General features: G+C 46.3%; 1 protein-coding gene and 1 non-coding gene across 3 annotated transcripts in view; both read left to right on the top strand.

Moving 5' to 3' along the window:
- The window catches only part of LOC144155494 (peptide methionine sulfoxide reductase-like), a 78,578-nt gene that overhangs the window by 45,762 nt on the left and 18,447 nt on the right, over positions 1-14,369 (top strand). For both annotated transcript variants that reach the window (XM_077686980.1, XM_077686979.1), the window contains exon 2: positions 4,887-5,059. In XM_077686980.1, coding sequence (XP_077543106.1) covers positions 4,887-5,059 — 173 coding nt within the window. The remainder of the gene's footprint in view (positions 1-4,886; positions 5,060-14,369) is intronic.
- On the top strand, positions 11,988-12,059 carry Trnar-ucu (transfer RNA arginine (anticodon UCU)). Its single transcript has one exon. It is a non-coding gene; the product is annotated as a tRNA-Arg (tRNA).

Below are 14,369 nucleotides of genomic sequence, written 5' to 3'. Positions count from 1 at the left end.
AACTAGGGGCGCCTTTAAGTTCTGAGGCATTCTTAAAATAATTTTTCAAGTTATTCTAGTTGAATGTCTCCTCCCTCCTTTAGGCGATCCAGGCTTATTGCATTGTCTTCTGGAGTTTTTTTAGGGGCGAAGCACCTTAGGGGCTCGGGCTGTCGGCATCTCCTGTCGTCTCATGTGGTCGTGGAACTAAAACATCGGGAGACTCGTTTTCCAACGCCTCGCGCTAGAACGTTTCATGTATGTATGTATGTATGTATGTATGTATGTATGTATGTATGTATGCATGTATGTATGTATGTATGTATGTATGTATGTATGTATGTATGTATGTATGTATGTATGTATGTATGTAAGACAGAAATAAGGGTTGGCAGTCAAGAAGACCTCGGAAAGCAAAGGTGAGGATGTGGTAGGTAATTGAAACAGATAAAGAATTTGGAAAGAAAGAAAGTGGAGAAAAAATGCCCGCCAGGTGGGATCCGAACCCACGACCTCCAGAATACCGGTCTGGTGCGATAACCACTACGCTACCGGCGGGGCTATGTTTCCCCTCCACTTTTTGGGTATTTATGTTAGGTAATTTTGTTTCCTGCGCTTGAGGGTGGTAGCCAGCGCCACTCTGACTACTCGGGGTGAAGGGGACCTTCTTTTTAACCCCCGGGCCGTGACTCGAGTGTCGACGACATGTCGAGAGTGGTCGACCAGCATTGAACCCTCTTAAGCTCCCTATGGCACCAAGACTGCCAGAACAGAGGCCCTTGCTATGCATGTAGCGAATCAGAATAGGAAATGAGGGGCTCGTTGAAAGTAAGACAGAAATAAGGGTTGGCAGTCAAGAAAACCTCGGAAAGCAAAGGGGAGGATGTGGTAGGTAATTGAAACAGATAAAGAATTTGGAATTTGGGTTCGGATCCCACCTGGCGGGCATTTTTTCTCCACTTTCTTTCTTTCTTTCCAAATTCTTTATCGGTTTCAATTACCTACCACATCCTCCCCTTTGCTTTCCGAGGTTTTCTTGACTGCCAACCCTTATTTCTGTCTTACTTTCAACGAGCCCCTCATTTCCTATTCTGATTCGCTGTATGTATGTATGTATGTATGTATGTACGTGTGTATGTATGTATGTATGTATGTATGTATGTATGTATGTATGTATGTATGTATGTATGTATGTATGTATGTATGTATGTATGTATGTACGTGTGTATGTGTGTGTATGTATGTATGTATGTATGTATGTATGTACGTGTGTATGCATGCATGTACGTGTGTATGCATGTATGTATGTATGTATGTATGTATGTATGTATGTATGTATGTATGTATGTATGTATGTATGTATGTATGTATTGTTCTATAGAAAGAAAGGAAGGTCCACCAACAGGCGTAAATTGTCTCTTCTAGGGGCGGACACCGGAACGTCTGCTGGTGTAAGGGAGGTGGGATAGGGAGGAAAGAGTACATAGGAATAGGGGGATAGGGTAAGGCCACATTAATCATATATAACACATAGTCAGGAGTAAGTGGCAGGAACGCGTACTAAAAGAACACACCGGGGCACTCGTTTTCCAACGCCTCGCGTTACAACGCATGCTGCGGCGTGTGATATGAAGACAACTTACGGCCAGTCTGTCTCTCATTTAATTGCTTGAATTCGGCTCAACGCAAGAGAGGGAACCACCGCCTCAGCAAGCGCGTGATTGCTCCTCCCTCCGGCGCTTCTCTGGCGCCCAATCAGCGAGCGTCGTGTGGCAGGAGAGACTTACAATCTTTGAATACACTTTTACACTTTTCGCCCCTCCCCAGGTTTCACGTTAGCGGTAATAGCCCTGGATTTGTTTTTTCTCTTCATCCCCTGAAGCGCCTTTTCCACCTCGCCTTTAGTTACTTTTGGGACCCCGCAAACCAAGCTATTCCTGTGAGTACTGTCTCCTAAAAAAATAAAATTTTGTGTGTTTGCGCTCTCAAGCGACACCTAAGCTTTGAGGCACACCGTATGGATGGCTACGGATTAGTTTAGATCGCATAAGAATATTTAATGTTCGCCGAAATCTGGACACGCGGGTGTTTTTGTTTTTCTCCTCTATCAGTCTCCTGGTCAGACATTAATTGTTAGCGTACAACTCGGTATAATACCTTTCCGCCATTTGCAGGATCATGTTCATGACGTGTGTAGTCTTCGTCTCTGAGTGCATAAGTCGCATCTTTGCAAATTTCTTCTTCTTCTTCTTAGCAAGTTTCTTCTCAGTGCTTACGAGGTACATGCAATGGTACCCGAAATGTAGGCTGCGAGCCTTTTTGTATGTATGCCGCGAGCGAGGGCGTTTTCAGCGCCGACAGTGATGTTTGGATTTTTTATTCGCTTAACACAAACAAACCGAATAATACAAAACTACTAGGGTTTGCGTAGTGCGTACTTGTATGAGACCTTGTAACGCAGGCGTGGAGAGGCATCTTTTTAGCAGTGTTGTCTTAGGAGTTTAAATAAGGAATGCTTGTACCAAAACATGTTGCATTTTAGCGCGCAGGTAATTGTGGGGACTTGTCAAGATAGCAACGTGGCTGTTGTCATCGGCAAATCCTATGGTTTCGCAGTATGGGAAACAGTTCCGGGGCTGTAAGTAACGCCGTCTAACATTTTAAACATAACTTCGCAGATATTTCTGTCCATATGTTGTCTTTTCTTTTCGCATCAGACACGATGTTTCAGATTGTCTGGTCTGGTGGACCTCAATGAAGTGCCATGCGTAGCTTTCTCTTGGTGCAGAGCCATCCGATCAGGAGGTGAATTAGCTAATTGGAGGGGCCAAACCTACAAAACGCCAGCATACGGCAGCCAGAAGCGAACCGATCCGACCGATCGACTTCGTCAGTTGTTTATGGCTTGCTGATCAAGTAAATGGGGAGATATGTGTTGGCACTACAGAAGTGTGCGCGTGCGCGTGCGCGTGCGCGTGTGCGTGCGTGCGTGTGTGTGTGCGCGCGCGTGTGTGCGTGTGTGTGTGCGTGCGTGCGTGCGTGCGTGCGTGCGTGCGTGTGTGTGTGTGTGTGTGCGTGTGTGCGTGCGTGCGTGCGTGCGTGCGTGCGTGTGCGTGTGTGCGCGTGTGTGTGGGCGCGCGGGGGAGGATCCTTAAGTACCAGGCTATAAAGAGAAACGGGACATTTCTTGAGAAATACAAGGATGCACTCATGCAACGGGGGGCGGTCACTCGATACTTCACGACAGTAGCTTGCATTAGGACGTACAACGCAGAGCAATTCTGCTTTTGGTGATTTGTCGCACGTTGTAGTGTTTGTAGTGTTTTCCCGCTTTAGTTAATTTATCCTCTAAAGCAAAACAGCCTGCCGATGCACTGGGTGTACCGTAAAGTTCCGAAAGAACGCCGACCCAATACGGGATGGGCGAACTTTCGGGTCAGGTGCGAAAAACTACAAAAAAGTGGCCTCACCGCCAACCAAAACTGCAGAGATATCAAGTAAAAAATACGAGATGTGCGACCTTTCGGGTCAAGCGCGGAAAGGACAAATAAGTGACTGCATCAACGCATGAATCTACGATTCGCGCTTACTTTGTTCACTCATCAGCACTAAAGCCATCGTTTTTAGGGGTGGGCCATCTTTAGGGTCTTTCAGTGAAAATGCCACCCGTAAAGTGGGGAGGGCGACGTTTCGGGGGAGGGCGTTCTCTCGGAACTTTAGGTAAGTGATTTGTCCCTTCAGCTCTAACGTCTCGCTTGACGCAAATTTTATTGCCCCCCACTTCCAACCTGAGGAAAAGTGACCGCGGCCTACTATCGAGTGACCGCGGCCTACTGCTTCCTTATTTCTAAGTTATCTCGATAACACCACTGGAAGTTTGAAATGTGCACGAAGGTTTTTGTGTGTGTGCATGTATGTGTACGGACAATCAGTACACTCCCATGCATTAGTTTGTCAATATATGTGCCTAATCCTTGTGAGTGTTTCCTTCAATAAACCATACTTACTGCTTACAGCAACATTAATTCCAACCAACTCGCCCAGACATCCGCTTCCTAGCTGTCAACTGAAAGTTTATCTCCCTAAATAGGAGCTTGAAATGCCGCTTTGTGCTTGTTGTAAAAAGTCTTATTAAAATTGATTTTAGGATTCGTGCAAATTAATGCCGGAGAAGGTATGGAGTGAGTACGGTAGAAACGCGGAGGTTTTCATACGGCCCTGCAGACTGCATTCTTGAGTAAAGAAAATGAGCTGAAAAAGTGTGAAAGTATGTACCAAATTAGGGGGTGTGGATGATCATCCGTCCCGCCAACTCGCTGCCGGGCCATCGCTCGCGAATGCGAGGGCGCTGACTGTCTGTCGATAAGCTCCTGCCGTTTCATGAATTGCTGAGACTGTCTGGAGGCGGGTGGTGTGCTTGCCTCATTCTATTACAACCTGCTACGAATGACGTACTCCATGACTCAATGGTATTTCAGACTACTATCCACCGGATTTGTGCAGCAAGTGCAGCCTTCAGTTCAGCTTCCTTCAACGACGTGTTGCCTATTCGTTTGCGATGCATTTGACGACGCCGATGTGGCGTCGCTCTACGAGCAGCGCATCTCGTCCGCAAATGCTACGCACGTTTGTTCCGCATCGCCAGTGTGAACGTGCTTCTACAGCGTTGGCTTTGTCGCAGTATTAGACAATGTCAAACTCGTCGCTCCGATTGAATACGTGATTGTGGACGGTGCGTATCCGCGCATTGAGTCATTATTCGTTTGTCTTTGGTGCGTGTGAACGAAAGACGGCCTTTTAGATCTTTCAGTGGGCGGCGTTTCTGAATAACTATGGCCGACAACGACTTTTTTTCCGTGTTGCTGAATAAATTTGGCCGGCAACGACTTTTCCCTTGCGTGTTGCAGATACAGCCGTCGACAAAGCGTCTGTACGAGCCCAACGTGTCGTGCGAGAAGGCCACCTTTGGAATGGGCTGCTTCTGGGCACCCGAGGCCATGTTTGGCTGCGCGCATGGGGTGCTGCGGACCAGCGTCGGTTTCGCCGGTGGCACCAAGAAGGACCCCACCTATCGGTCACTGTAAGCGCACGAAGATACCACGACGCGTCATTGCTGCGTGGCTGAGGAAGGTCTCGTAGTAAGAGAGGAGGGGGGGGGGGGTCAGGATTGTTTTTTTTTTTTTCTTTTTGAGTGTTTTCAAGTGTCACCTTTTCAGCCGCAAGCTTCGGGTGCGAAATTTTTTTCACGCGCGTATAAAAGGGGCCGTGAAGAAAAAATGCGACCATGTTCAGTTTGATGTGCAAGCCTTTGGTAACTCCCTCAGCTATATTCCAGCCACGAAAGACGTTTCCCAATCGAAAAAATGCAATAAATATTTAACCATCCTCCAAGTTTCCGCTACATGACGTCAGCAGTATGTACTAGCAGCAACAGGGACGCAGGAGGGAGACACCGAAACGTAATTATCAGCGTGTTAACTGCCCGTTAGCGTTGAAGCGACACGACCAAACGGAACAAGCTCGAGGCCCATATACAATCTCCCAGTGACGTTTTTTGGCGGTGGCTTTGCTCGGCGGCCGCCAATGGCACGAACAAGATTCTGTGACGTCATCGAGACATCGCCAGTAAGTGGCTTGGGAGTCGCCTCCGTTTCGCCCGCTTTTTTGAATATTTAGGTTTATTGTTTGAAGTTTAATTGGTATCACTGTTATAGGGAAAAAACCATGTTTTTAATGAATTAGACTTGTATTTTCTCTTCATGGCACGGGCCAGGTATAGTTATAACTACAATCGGCCCTGAGGCTTCACTTAACATAAACTGACTCAAATGTGCTCAATACTTTACAAGCTAGTAAAGGCAAAGCGTATATAGTGCGGAGTTGCATACAATGTTTAAAGAAACCAGCCCATTCATTTCACTACAGTAAATCCTCGTTATAGCGAAGTTGAAGGAGGAGTCTTAATTGCTTCGTTATAAAAAATTACTTCGTTATAGCCAATGTCCATTTCTACCGACAATTTGCATGCAAGAGAGGATTTACTCACCACCGAAACTCACAGCATCCCGCGAAAACAAGAAAAACAAGCGAAAAAAAAAACCCAGCAAAGAATCGTTACTTTGATTGTAGGGTTAACGCGCAGACGCAACGCAGGCGATGAGGCGTGCCGCAGTGGAGGGTTCCGGATTAGTTTTGACCACCTGGGGATCTTTGAAGTGCGCCGAAACATCGTACACACGGGCGTTTTTGCTTTTCGCCTCCATCAGAAAAGCGGCCGCTGCGGCCTGGAATCGCACCCGCGACCTCGTGCTCAGCAGCGCGACGCCTTAGCCAGAGCCACCGCGGCGGGTAGAATATCGTTACTTTATTCACACCAAACGGCTCATCAATGATCATTCGACAACACATGAGCTGGTGGCTCACAACTCAGAAATACAGTCCTTGACAGATTTGTGCCGCGTCTACTGGCGAATAATGGGTTTTCAGCTGCAGCCGCGATTTCGAGTCCGTCCTCGCCATCATCGTGAGCGCCAAAGAAGCGGCGCAGCAGGTCTGCCGCAGCCCGGTAGAGGGCCTTAGTGGAAGAACATCCAGGCACCCTGCCGGGCGCCTGGGAGTAAAGTGAGTTAAGTCCCTTCATCGGCTCAGCCGATGAAGGGACTTTCCGTGGAAGACGCGCACCCTCGCGCGTGCGTCCAGGCACATGCGCCATTTTTAGCGCGCTGGAGTTTGCAGCCCCTAGCTAGCGCGAGTTTTGAATGACCGCATCCGTGATGCGACGTAAACCGTTGCGCGCTATAAGACATTGACCTGACGGGTACTGAAATGACCCGTAAATGCTGGCTGTGGGAAAAAAAGGTTCGTTATAACCATTGTGACGAAATTTTAGCTTCGTTACAATGAGGTCCTAAATACATGGGCGTCTATGGAAATTTCAAGGGGAATTTCATTTACTTCGTTGTACCCATTAGTTCAGTTATACCCCGATTCGTTATAACGAGGCTTTACTGCTATATATATATATATATATATATATATATATATATATATATATATATATATATATATAAATATATAAATAAGGGTTGGCAGTCAAGAAAACCTCGCAAAGCAAAGGGGAAGGTTGTGGTAGGCCATATAAACAGATGAAGAATTTTTTGAGTCAGAAAAAAGTGGAGAAAAAATGCCCGCCGGGTGGGATCCGAACCCACGACCTCTAGAATACCGGTCTGGTGCGATAACCACTACGCTACCGGCGGGGCTGTTTCCCCACCACTTTCTCGGGTATTTATATTAAGGTATTTTTTGTTTTCTGCACTTGGGGGTGGTAGCCAGTGCCACTCGGACTACTCGGGGTGAAGGGGGCCTTCTTTTTAAGCACCGGGCCGTGACTCGAGTGTCTACGACATGTCGAGAGTGGTCGACCAGCGTTGAACCCTCTTAAGCTCCCCTTGGCACCAAGACTGCCAGAATACCGGTCTGGTGCGATGACCACTACGCGACCGGCGGGGTATTTTTTCCCTCCACTTTCTGGGGTATTTAGGCTAAGCCCAGTCGAAAAACACAACAGGAATTTCTGTCGCACTACAGAAATTTCTGTCGCACGACAGAAATTTCTGTCGCATGACAGGGAGTTCTGTTGGAACTACAGGATGGTCTGTCGTGCGACAGGAAGTTCTGTAGTACAACTACAGAAAATCTGTCGTACGACAGGCATTTCTGTCGCACAACAGGAATTTCTGTTCGGACTACAGGGTGGCCTGTCGTGCGATAGAAATTTCTGTAGTACAACTACAGAAAATCTGTCGTACGACAGGCATTTCTGTCGCACAACAGGAATTTCTGTTGGGAATGCAGGATGGTCTGTTGTGAGACAGGAATCTCTGCAGAATGATGACAGAATGTCTGTCGTACGACAGAAATTTATGTAGTACAACAGACATATCTATAATGCGACCGACATTGTGCAGTCCCCACTACAAAAACCTTTGTAATAGAACTGCAAAATTTCTGTCGCATGAGACCTTTCTGTTGTACTACAGTTATTGTGCAACACCCTGTAGGCACTACACAAACTTCTGTTGGCCCACAGACTGTCCTTCAGCCACAACATTCAGCATTCGGTAATTACCATTATTATCTGCCATGCGACAGATCATTTTGTAGTCCCTGCAGATTTTTATAGAGTGAAAGACAAGTTTAGATCCATTGCGAAAGCGTCACATGACAGACCGTTCAGTATTGCTACAAAATCTCTTGCTTACCCTGTCGGAAAACCCCGCGTTTTCCGGCATTAGGAGAGCGATGGAATAGCCCGGAAAGAACGGAATACACAGGAAAACGCCGCGCTGAACGACAGCGACGCGGGGAGGTTGCTGGAGAGCATCGAATAACATGGGGACATTGCCTTTGGGGACAGGGCTTCAGCCAATGCGAAGTGGATATCACGAACGGGATATTCCGGGACGGTATGGTGCCGCTGCTTGGCTGGACACGGGAATGCCGCGCGCCGCGATCGACGCAGATGCTCCGAAACTTGGTGTTTGCGGCCCGTGCGGTGCCGCAAAATCCCACTTTTTTAGCGTGCGCTGCACGGAAACAATGCTGCGTGCGAGTGACGGTCATCTCGTTCAATTGCATTGCAAGCGTCTGTTGTAATGAACGTTTGTTGCATTGCGGCCATTAGCATTCCGGCCGTGTTGGGAAAAACCTTCGCTACAAATTTGCAATTAACAACACAACTTAGCACAAATCAGACTAATGTAGGAGCATCTAAGCGTAGCCCCATAATAAAAAAAAAATGGATACATAGAGAACTTCGGAAATTCCTTGGGTTCTTTGAGTGAATTGAAATTGCGTATATTGTACTGTGGACAATGTTTGATAAAAGAATCAGGCAACAAGGGCAGCCCCTCGGCGAAACGGACGCATAAAAAACAAGCAAGATGTGCTGTGTGAAGACGTGGTGTAATAATTGCAGTGCACATTCTGTCATGTATTTCTGGGTGTCTTTGAGAGCCCCATTGTTTCAATCTGCGTGCTGTTGTTTTATTTTTTTAGCGAGCATTTTTTTTTATTTTAACGCGAAACATGTGTCCAATAAAGCCGAAATAGTTAAAATAAGATTTTAAAAACAGCGAACCAGTTGCCGCTACCTGTGTGAAAAAAAAAAAAAAAGAAACGGCGCCAGTGAACTCGCTGCATTACCGAGATGTGTTAAAGAAATAAATGCAGAAAGAAAGAAAACGCGCGCCTTCCCTCTAGCCCGGCCCTTCCGAAGAAGTTCGGGGAAGCATCGTCACCACTGAAGGCATGTCGCGGCGCGGCAGAACTCGCGGGACGGGGAGACCAGAATACGAAGAATCGAGAGGGGTGTGGAGGGGTCGCGAAACAACTTCTCGTGATCGGCCGGTTCCCTCCTTACCCTTCCTTTGTTCCCTCCTGCTTTTCGTCTCCCGGTCAAAATTTGCGGTGGCTGCGTGGCCCAGTGGCTCGTTCACATTTCACATCGGCGCTTTGCCTAGTTGAAGTTAGGCTTAACTTTTTTGTAAAAACGTGCATCTTATGTCCCCGCGGAGTGTCAGCAGCAACATTTGAAGATTCGGAAGCTGTGGTAAAAGCAAGATCAGTGGTCCGGATTTCAAGCATCTCGATGTGAGGACTCCTCCAGCGACGACTAACCGGGGTGCTTGGGATAATTGGCACTTTAATGTGAGTGAATGCGACGAATCTCGCAGGCAGCGTGATTTGGAATACGTGCGATGTGCTTCGACAATCGACTGAACTTGCCACGATCCCTGCGTGACTTCGGCAGGTATCGTGCGTGCATACTCTTCAAGATAGTGCAGCACCACAGAGACGTGCGCTTTTCGCCACAGGATATCCTTCCACCCCTTGCTGTGCGAATGCAACGGAAATAGGTTCACAAAGGCAAGCATTCCAGCTAAAGATTGACTTTCCATTTTAATTTTCTCAAGTTCTCTCACGTTTTGCAGTGTAAAAAATATTTGTTCACTTGTGTTTTAATGCCCTAACTAATATAAGGAACGAATTTTCGAATGGTTATTGTCGATGCTCGTTTAATAAAAATTATTTGTTTGGTGTAACAGCAACATAAGAGGGCAGTAAAAGCCTCTCCATGACAAAAAGTGAAGCCGCGGTAGTGCCCAGGAACAGTGTTGTAAAAAGAGGAAAATAAAATAAATAAGCACCGCAAACTGCTTTTTTTTTTTTCGGACTGTGATCAGGCATGTGCAGTCTGCGTAACATCAAACTTTTGTATTGCATGCATGAATGTACCGCTAGTTTCATTGCTTAAATGCCTTTTGGTTCAGCTTTCTGAAATAAGTTATTCACTGAAAACAATTTCAAGCTTGTACCAGAAAGGCAAGAATGACCCCAAATGCTTATGTTTGTTGGTCATATTTTTATGGAAATTGTTATTGAAATTTTGAAATTGAAATTGAATGAAATTTTATTGAAATCCTGCATACTTCAGGTACTTAATAGAAAAAACATCACGGGAAGTAAATTTCTTATGCCAAACAAGTTGAAATTGGAGACATGACAGGATTTACTACGAAAACAGACATGACAGGATTTACTACAGACTACAGGGCAGGATTTACTACAGACTACAGGACAGGATTTACGACAGACTACAGGACAGGATTAACTACAGACTACAGGACAGGATTTACTACAGAATACAGGACAGGATTTACTACAGACTACAGGACAGGATTTACTACAGACTACAGGATAGGGTTTACTACAGACTACAGGATGTCCCATTCCCTCACAGGATCATTCTGTCGTATTTTTCTGTTGTGTTTTTCGACTGGGAGGTAGTTTTGTTTCCTGCGCTTGGGGGTGGTAGCCAGCGCCACTCGGACTAATCGGGGTGAAGGGGACCTTCTTTTTACCCCCGGGCCGTGACTCGAGTGTCTACGGCATGTCAAGAGTGGTCAACCAGCGTTGAAACCTCTTAAGCTTTCTATGGCACCAAGACTGCCAGAACAGAGGCCCTCGCAATGCATGTAGCGAATCAGAATAGGAAATGAGGGGCTCGTTGAAAATAACACAGAAATAAGGGTTGGCAGTCAAGAAAACCTGGGAAAGCAAAGGGGAGGATGTGGTACGTCATGGAGACAGATAAAGAATTTGGAAAGAAAGAAAGTGGAGAAAAAAGTTCGGATCCCAGCTGGCGGGCATTTTTTCTGGCGTTGTAGACTGCCGACCTATCTTTCTATATTTCCCCCGACGAGCCCCTCATTTCCTTACTATATTATTCTGCGAAAGCCTAGCGAGGGTCTCGGTTCTGGCAGCCTTGATGCCTAGGTAGCATAAGAGGGCTTTCCGCCAGTTACCCGCTCATGACAGGCTGTAGACGTTCAAGTCACGCCCCGGGGGTTAAAAGAAGGTCCCCTTCTCCCCGTGTAGTCTGAGTGGCGCTGGCTACCACCCTCAAGCGTCAGATACACTTCTAGTAAATATAAATAGCCCAGAAAGTGAAGGAGAACACAGTCGCCCAGATAGCCGAATTGGTAAGGCATTCGAGATCTAATCGAAAGGCGTGGGTTCGGTCCCCACTCTGGGCGCGTGTTTTTCTTTCTTTCTTTCTTCCGTATATTTAAAAAAAAATGTTAACTTCATTAACCGTAGTAAAAAAAGAGCCTAACCACACCCCTATGCCTCCTCTGGCGTTGTAGACTGCCGACCTATCTTTCTATATTTCCCTCGACGAGCCCCTCATTTCCTTACTATATTATTCTGCGAAAGCCTAGCGAGGGTCTCGGTTCTGGCAGCCTTGATGCCTAGGTAGCATAAGAGGGCTTTCCGCCAGTTACCCGCTCATGACAGGCTGTAGACGTTCAAGTCACGCCCCGGGGGTTAAAAGAAGGTCCCCTTCTCCCCGTGTAGTCTGAGTGGCGCTGGCTACCACCCTCAAGCGTCAGATACACTTCTAGTAAATATAAATAGCCCAGAAAGTGAAGGAGAACACAGTCGCCCAGATAGCCGAATTGGTAAGGCATTCGAGATCTAATCGAAAGGCGTGGGTTCGATCCCCACTCTGGGCGCGTGTTTTTCTTTCTTTCTTTCTTCCGTATATTTAAAAAAAAAAGTTAACTTCATTAACCGTAGTAAAAAAAAGAGCCTAACCACACCCCTATGCCTCCTCTGGCGTTGTAGACTGCCGACCTATTTTTCTATATTTCCCCCGACGAGCCCCTCATTTCCTTACTATATATATATATATAGTCTGGAAAGATAAAAACTCACACAGAGCGCGGAAAAATAAGGTTAGTAGAGACAGAGACACACGAGAAAGACTCCTCTTCCTGAAACGTCAGTAAACTTATTTCTATTTTGTATGTCTTTCTCGTGTGTCTCTGTCTCTACTAACCTTATATATATATATATATGTGTGTGTGTGTGCGAGAGAGAGAGAGAACGAGATTAATTCTTTTGCACAGCAGTGAGTGCTTTTCACAGAGGACACCGACTGATAATAAATGGCAGAAGTAACAGCATAATGATATATTATTGCTTTTTTAGGAACGCTAATGTGGGCCACATTGCTCTGATGGGTTATAAAATTAGCCAGCGTGTACCGCAGCAATGTATGTCTATCCATGCCTATAGTTCGTACTAACTTACCGAAGTATCCCACCAATCGGTCATAATCTTGTGAAGTGCATTCGGCTCGATTTTCCATAGTTCACGTGTGTGCGCGCGTACATTGAACTCTGTCTTACACCACGGTATAGCAATACAGTCGCAGGCACATTTCACACACTATCCGGTTTGCGGTACAGGGGTGTATGAGTGGGTCACAGATATCGAACCTCTATCCTTGCGATATATGTGACCAGGGGTCTCCTTAACTGTTATCTGCCAAAATGCAGGAGCCCTGAAGAGGACGAGGCCGATAAGTAAGTTAAATCATTGTACAGTTCAGGATTACAACGCACAAGGTCATCACCCGAAAGAGACCAATAGGGATGGTCACGGCGGGTGTGCCTTAAACTGGTGGCCAATCGCAAGCGCTATTATAATAATAGTATGCGGCCTGCGTACATTTTTCTTATATATTTTCTTGGCTGTAATGAAGCATAGCACGAAAAAGGAAAAAAAAATAATGAAACGCAGACATGGGTTGTGTGCTGCCGCTTTTGTGTGCTTTGTCATCGTCCTTCTTTACGAAGTTCGCACCACAACTATGTAGCACAGTAGGGAATTTTAACCACATACCCGTTGATATATACATGCATCGAAGCTGAATGGCCTCGTCCGAAAACTGTGGTGGAGATTAACTAACTACGAACATTTCAAAATGGTCCTCATAACAACACGTGTCCATCAGCATAAGCCTGTCCTTTGCATTAACTGTAAAGCCGGCTTTTCTGCATATCCATTCCCCAACATAGCTCCCCTGATTAACGGAGTTCGTGCGTAAGGCATAGCAACGAGCGCTGCACATATGTCTGTGTGCCCTGCACGCATCTTTGGTGTTTAACGTTGTTTTCGCGGTGAAAAACAATGCATGCATGCCACCATGTTGAGTACATATATTGGCGGGAAAGCTAGCAACATGTGAAAAATGGTTTAATGAACGGGAAGAGTAAACAGCGCAGTTGGCAAGATCAGGTGCAGCTGCCTTCTGGCTCATTGCAGTTAGTGCAGGACTGATCAATTACTGTGAAGTTCGTGGTGTTGTCACAAACCTATTACTGAAGGGGATAGCTTGCTTTGACCAAAATTTAGAGTTCACGAATTGTTTAAGTCAGGCTTCAAAACAGAAAATCAACCGTAGCTCACTGTGCAGCAACTTTTGAGGACGAATTACACGAAAATGCTTGAGAGTTCTGCGAAGTATTTTTTGCTGCGTTCTTACTCAAATTGGTCCCTTGCTCGATGCAAAATATCTCTTTTATGCGATATTATTTTCACTAGGTTCATGAACGGTCAAGTGAAATGGCCGGAGGTGAGTATACATAACCATCAGCCAGGATTTCGGTGGTAGTTTCTCTCCTCCCCCGCCCTCATCGAGGTTCGAAAGGAAACGCGCTACGCCGAAGTGCGCCGCCGATAGCTTTCAGGCTCACCATCGCCTCATTCTGACCTCTTCCCACTCCCGCACCTCTCAATCTTAACACTTCCCGCTAGCCGTACGAAGGACCAGGACGTTGCAGCAGTAACAAATCAAAATACGGCTCCCACAGAGCCTCCATTGCTTGCATCGTGTACGCTCTTGCTGACGCTCTTGCTGAAGAAGTCGAACGTTTGACGGATGCCCATCTAATCGGGAGCATACATATGAACAAGCTTGGAAGCACGACCAAGAAATTCAAAACGAAAGTAAAGACGTTTCGCACGGAAGCCTTGTC

This window comes from Haemaphysalis longicornis, unplaced genomic scaffold (genome assembly GCF_048455015.1).
Source record: "Haemaphysalis longicornis isolate Haplotype H1 unplaced genomic scaffold, Haemaphysalis longicornis Haplotype H1 scaffold_1, whole genome shotgun sequence".
In the NCBI taxonomy this organism is placed as follows: domain Eukaryota; kingdom Metazoa; phylum Arthropoda; class Arachnida; order Ixodida; family Ixodidae; genus Haemaphysalis; species Haemaphysalis longicornis.
Note: the sequence above shows the minus strand (reverse complement) of the source record. Positions and strands in the feature narration are given on the sequence as shown.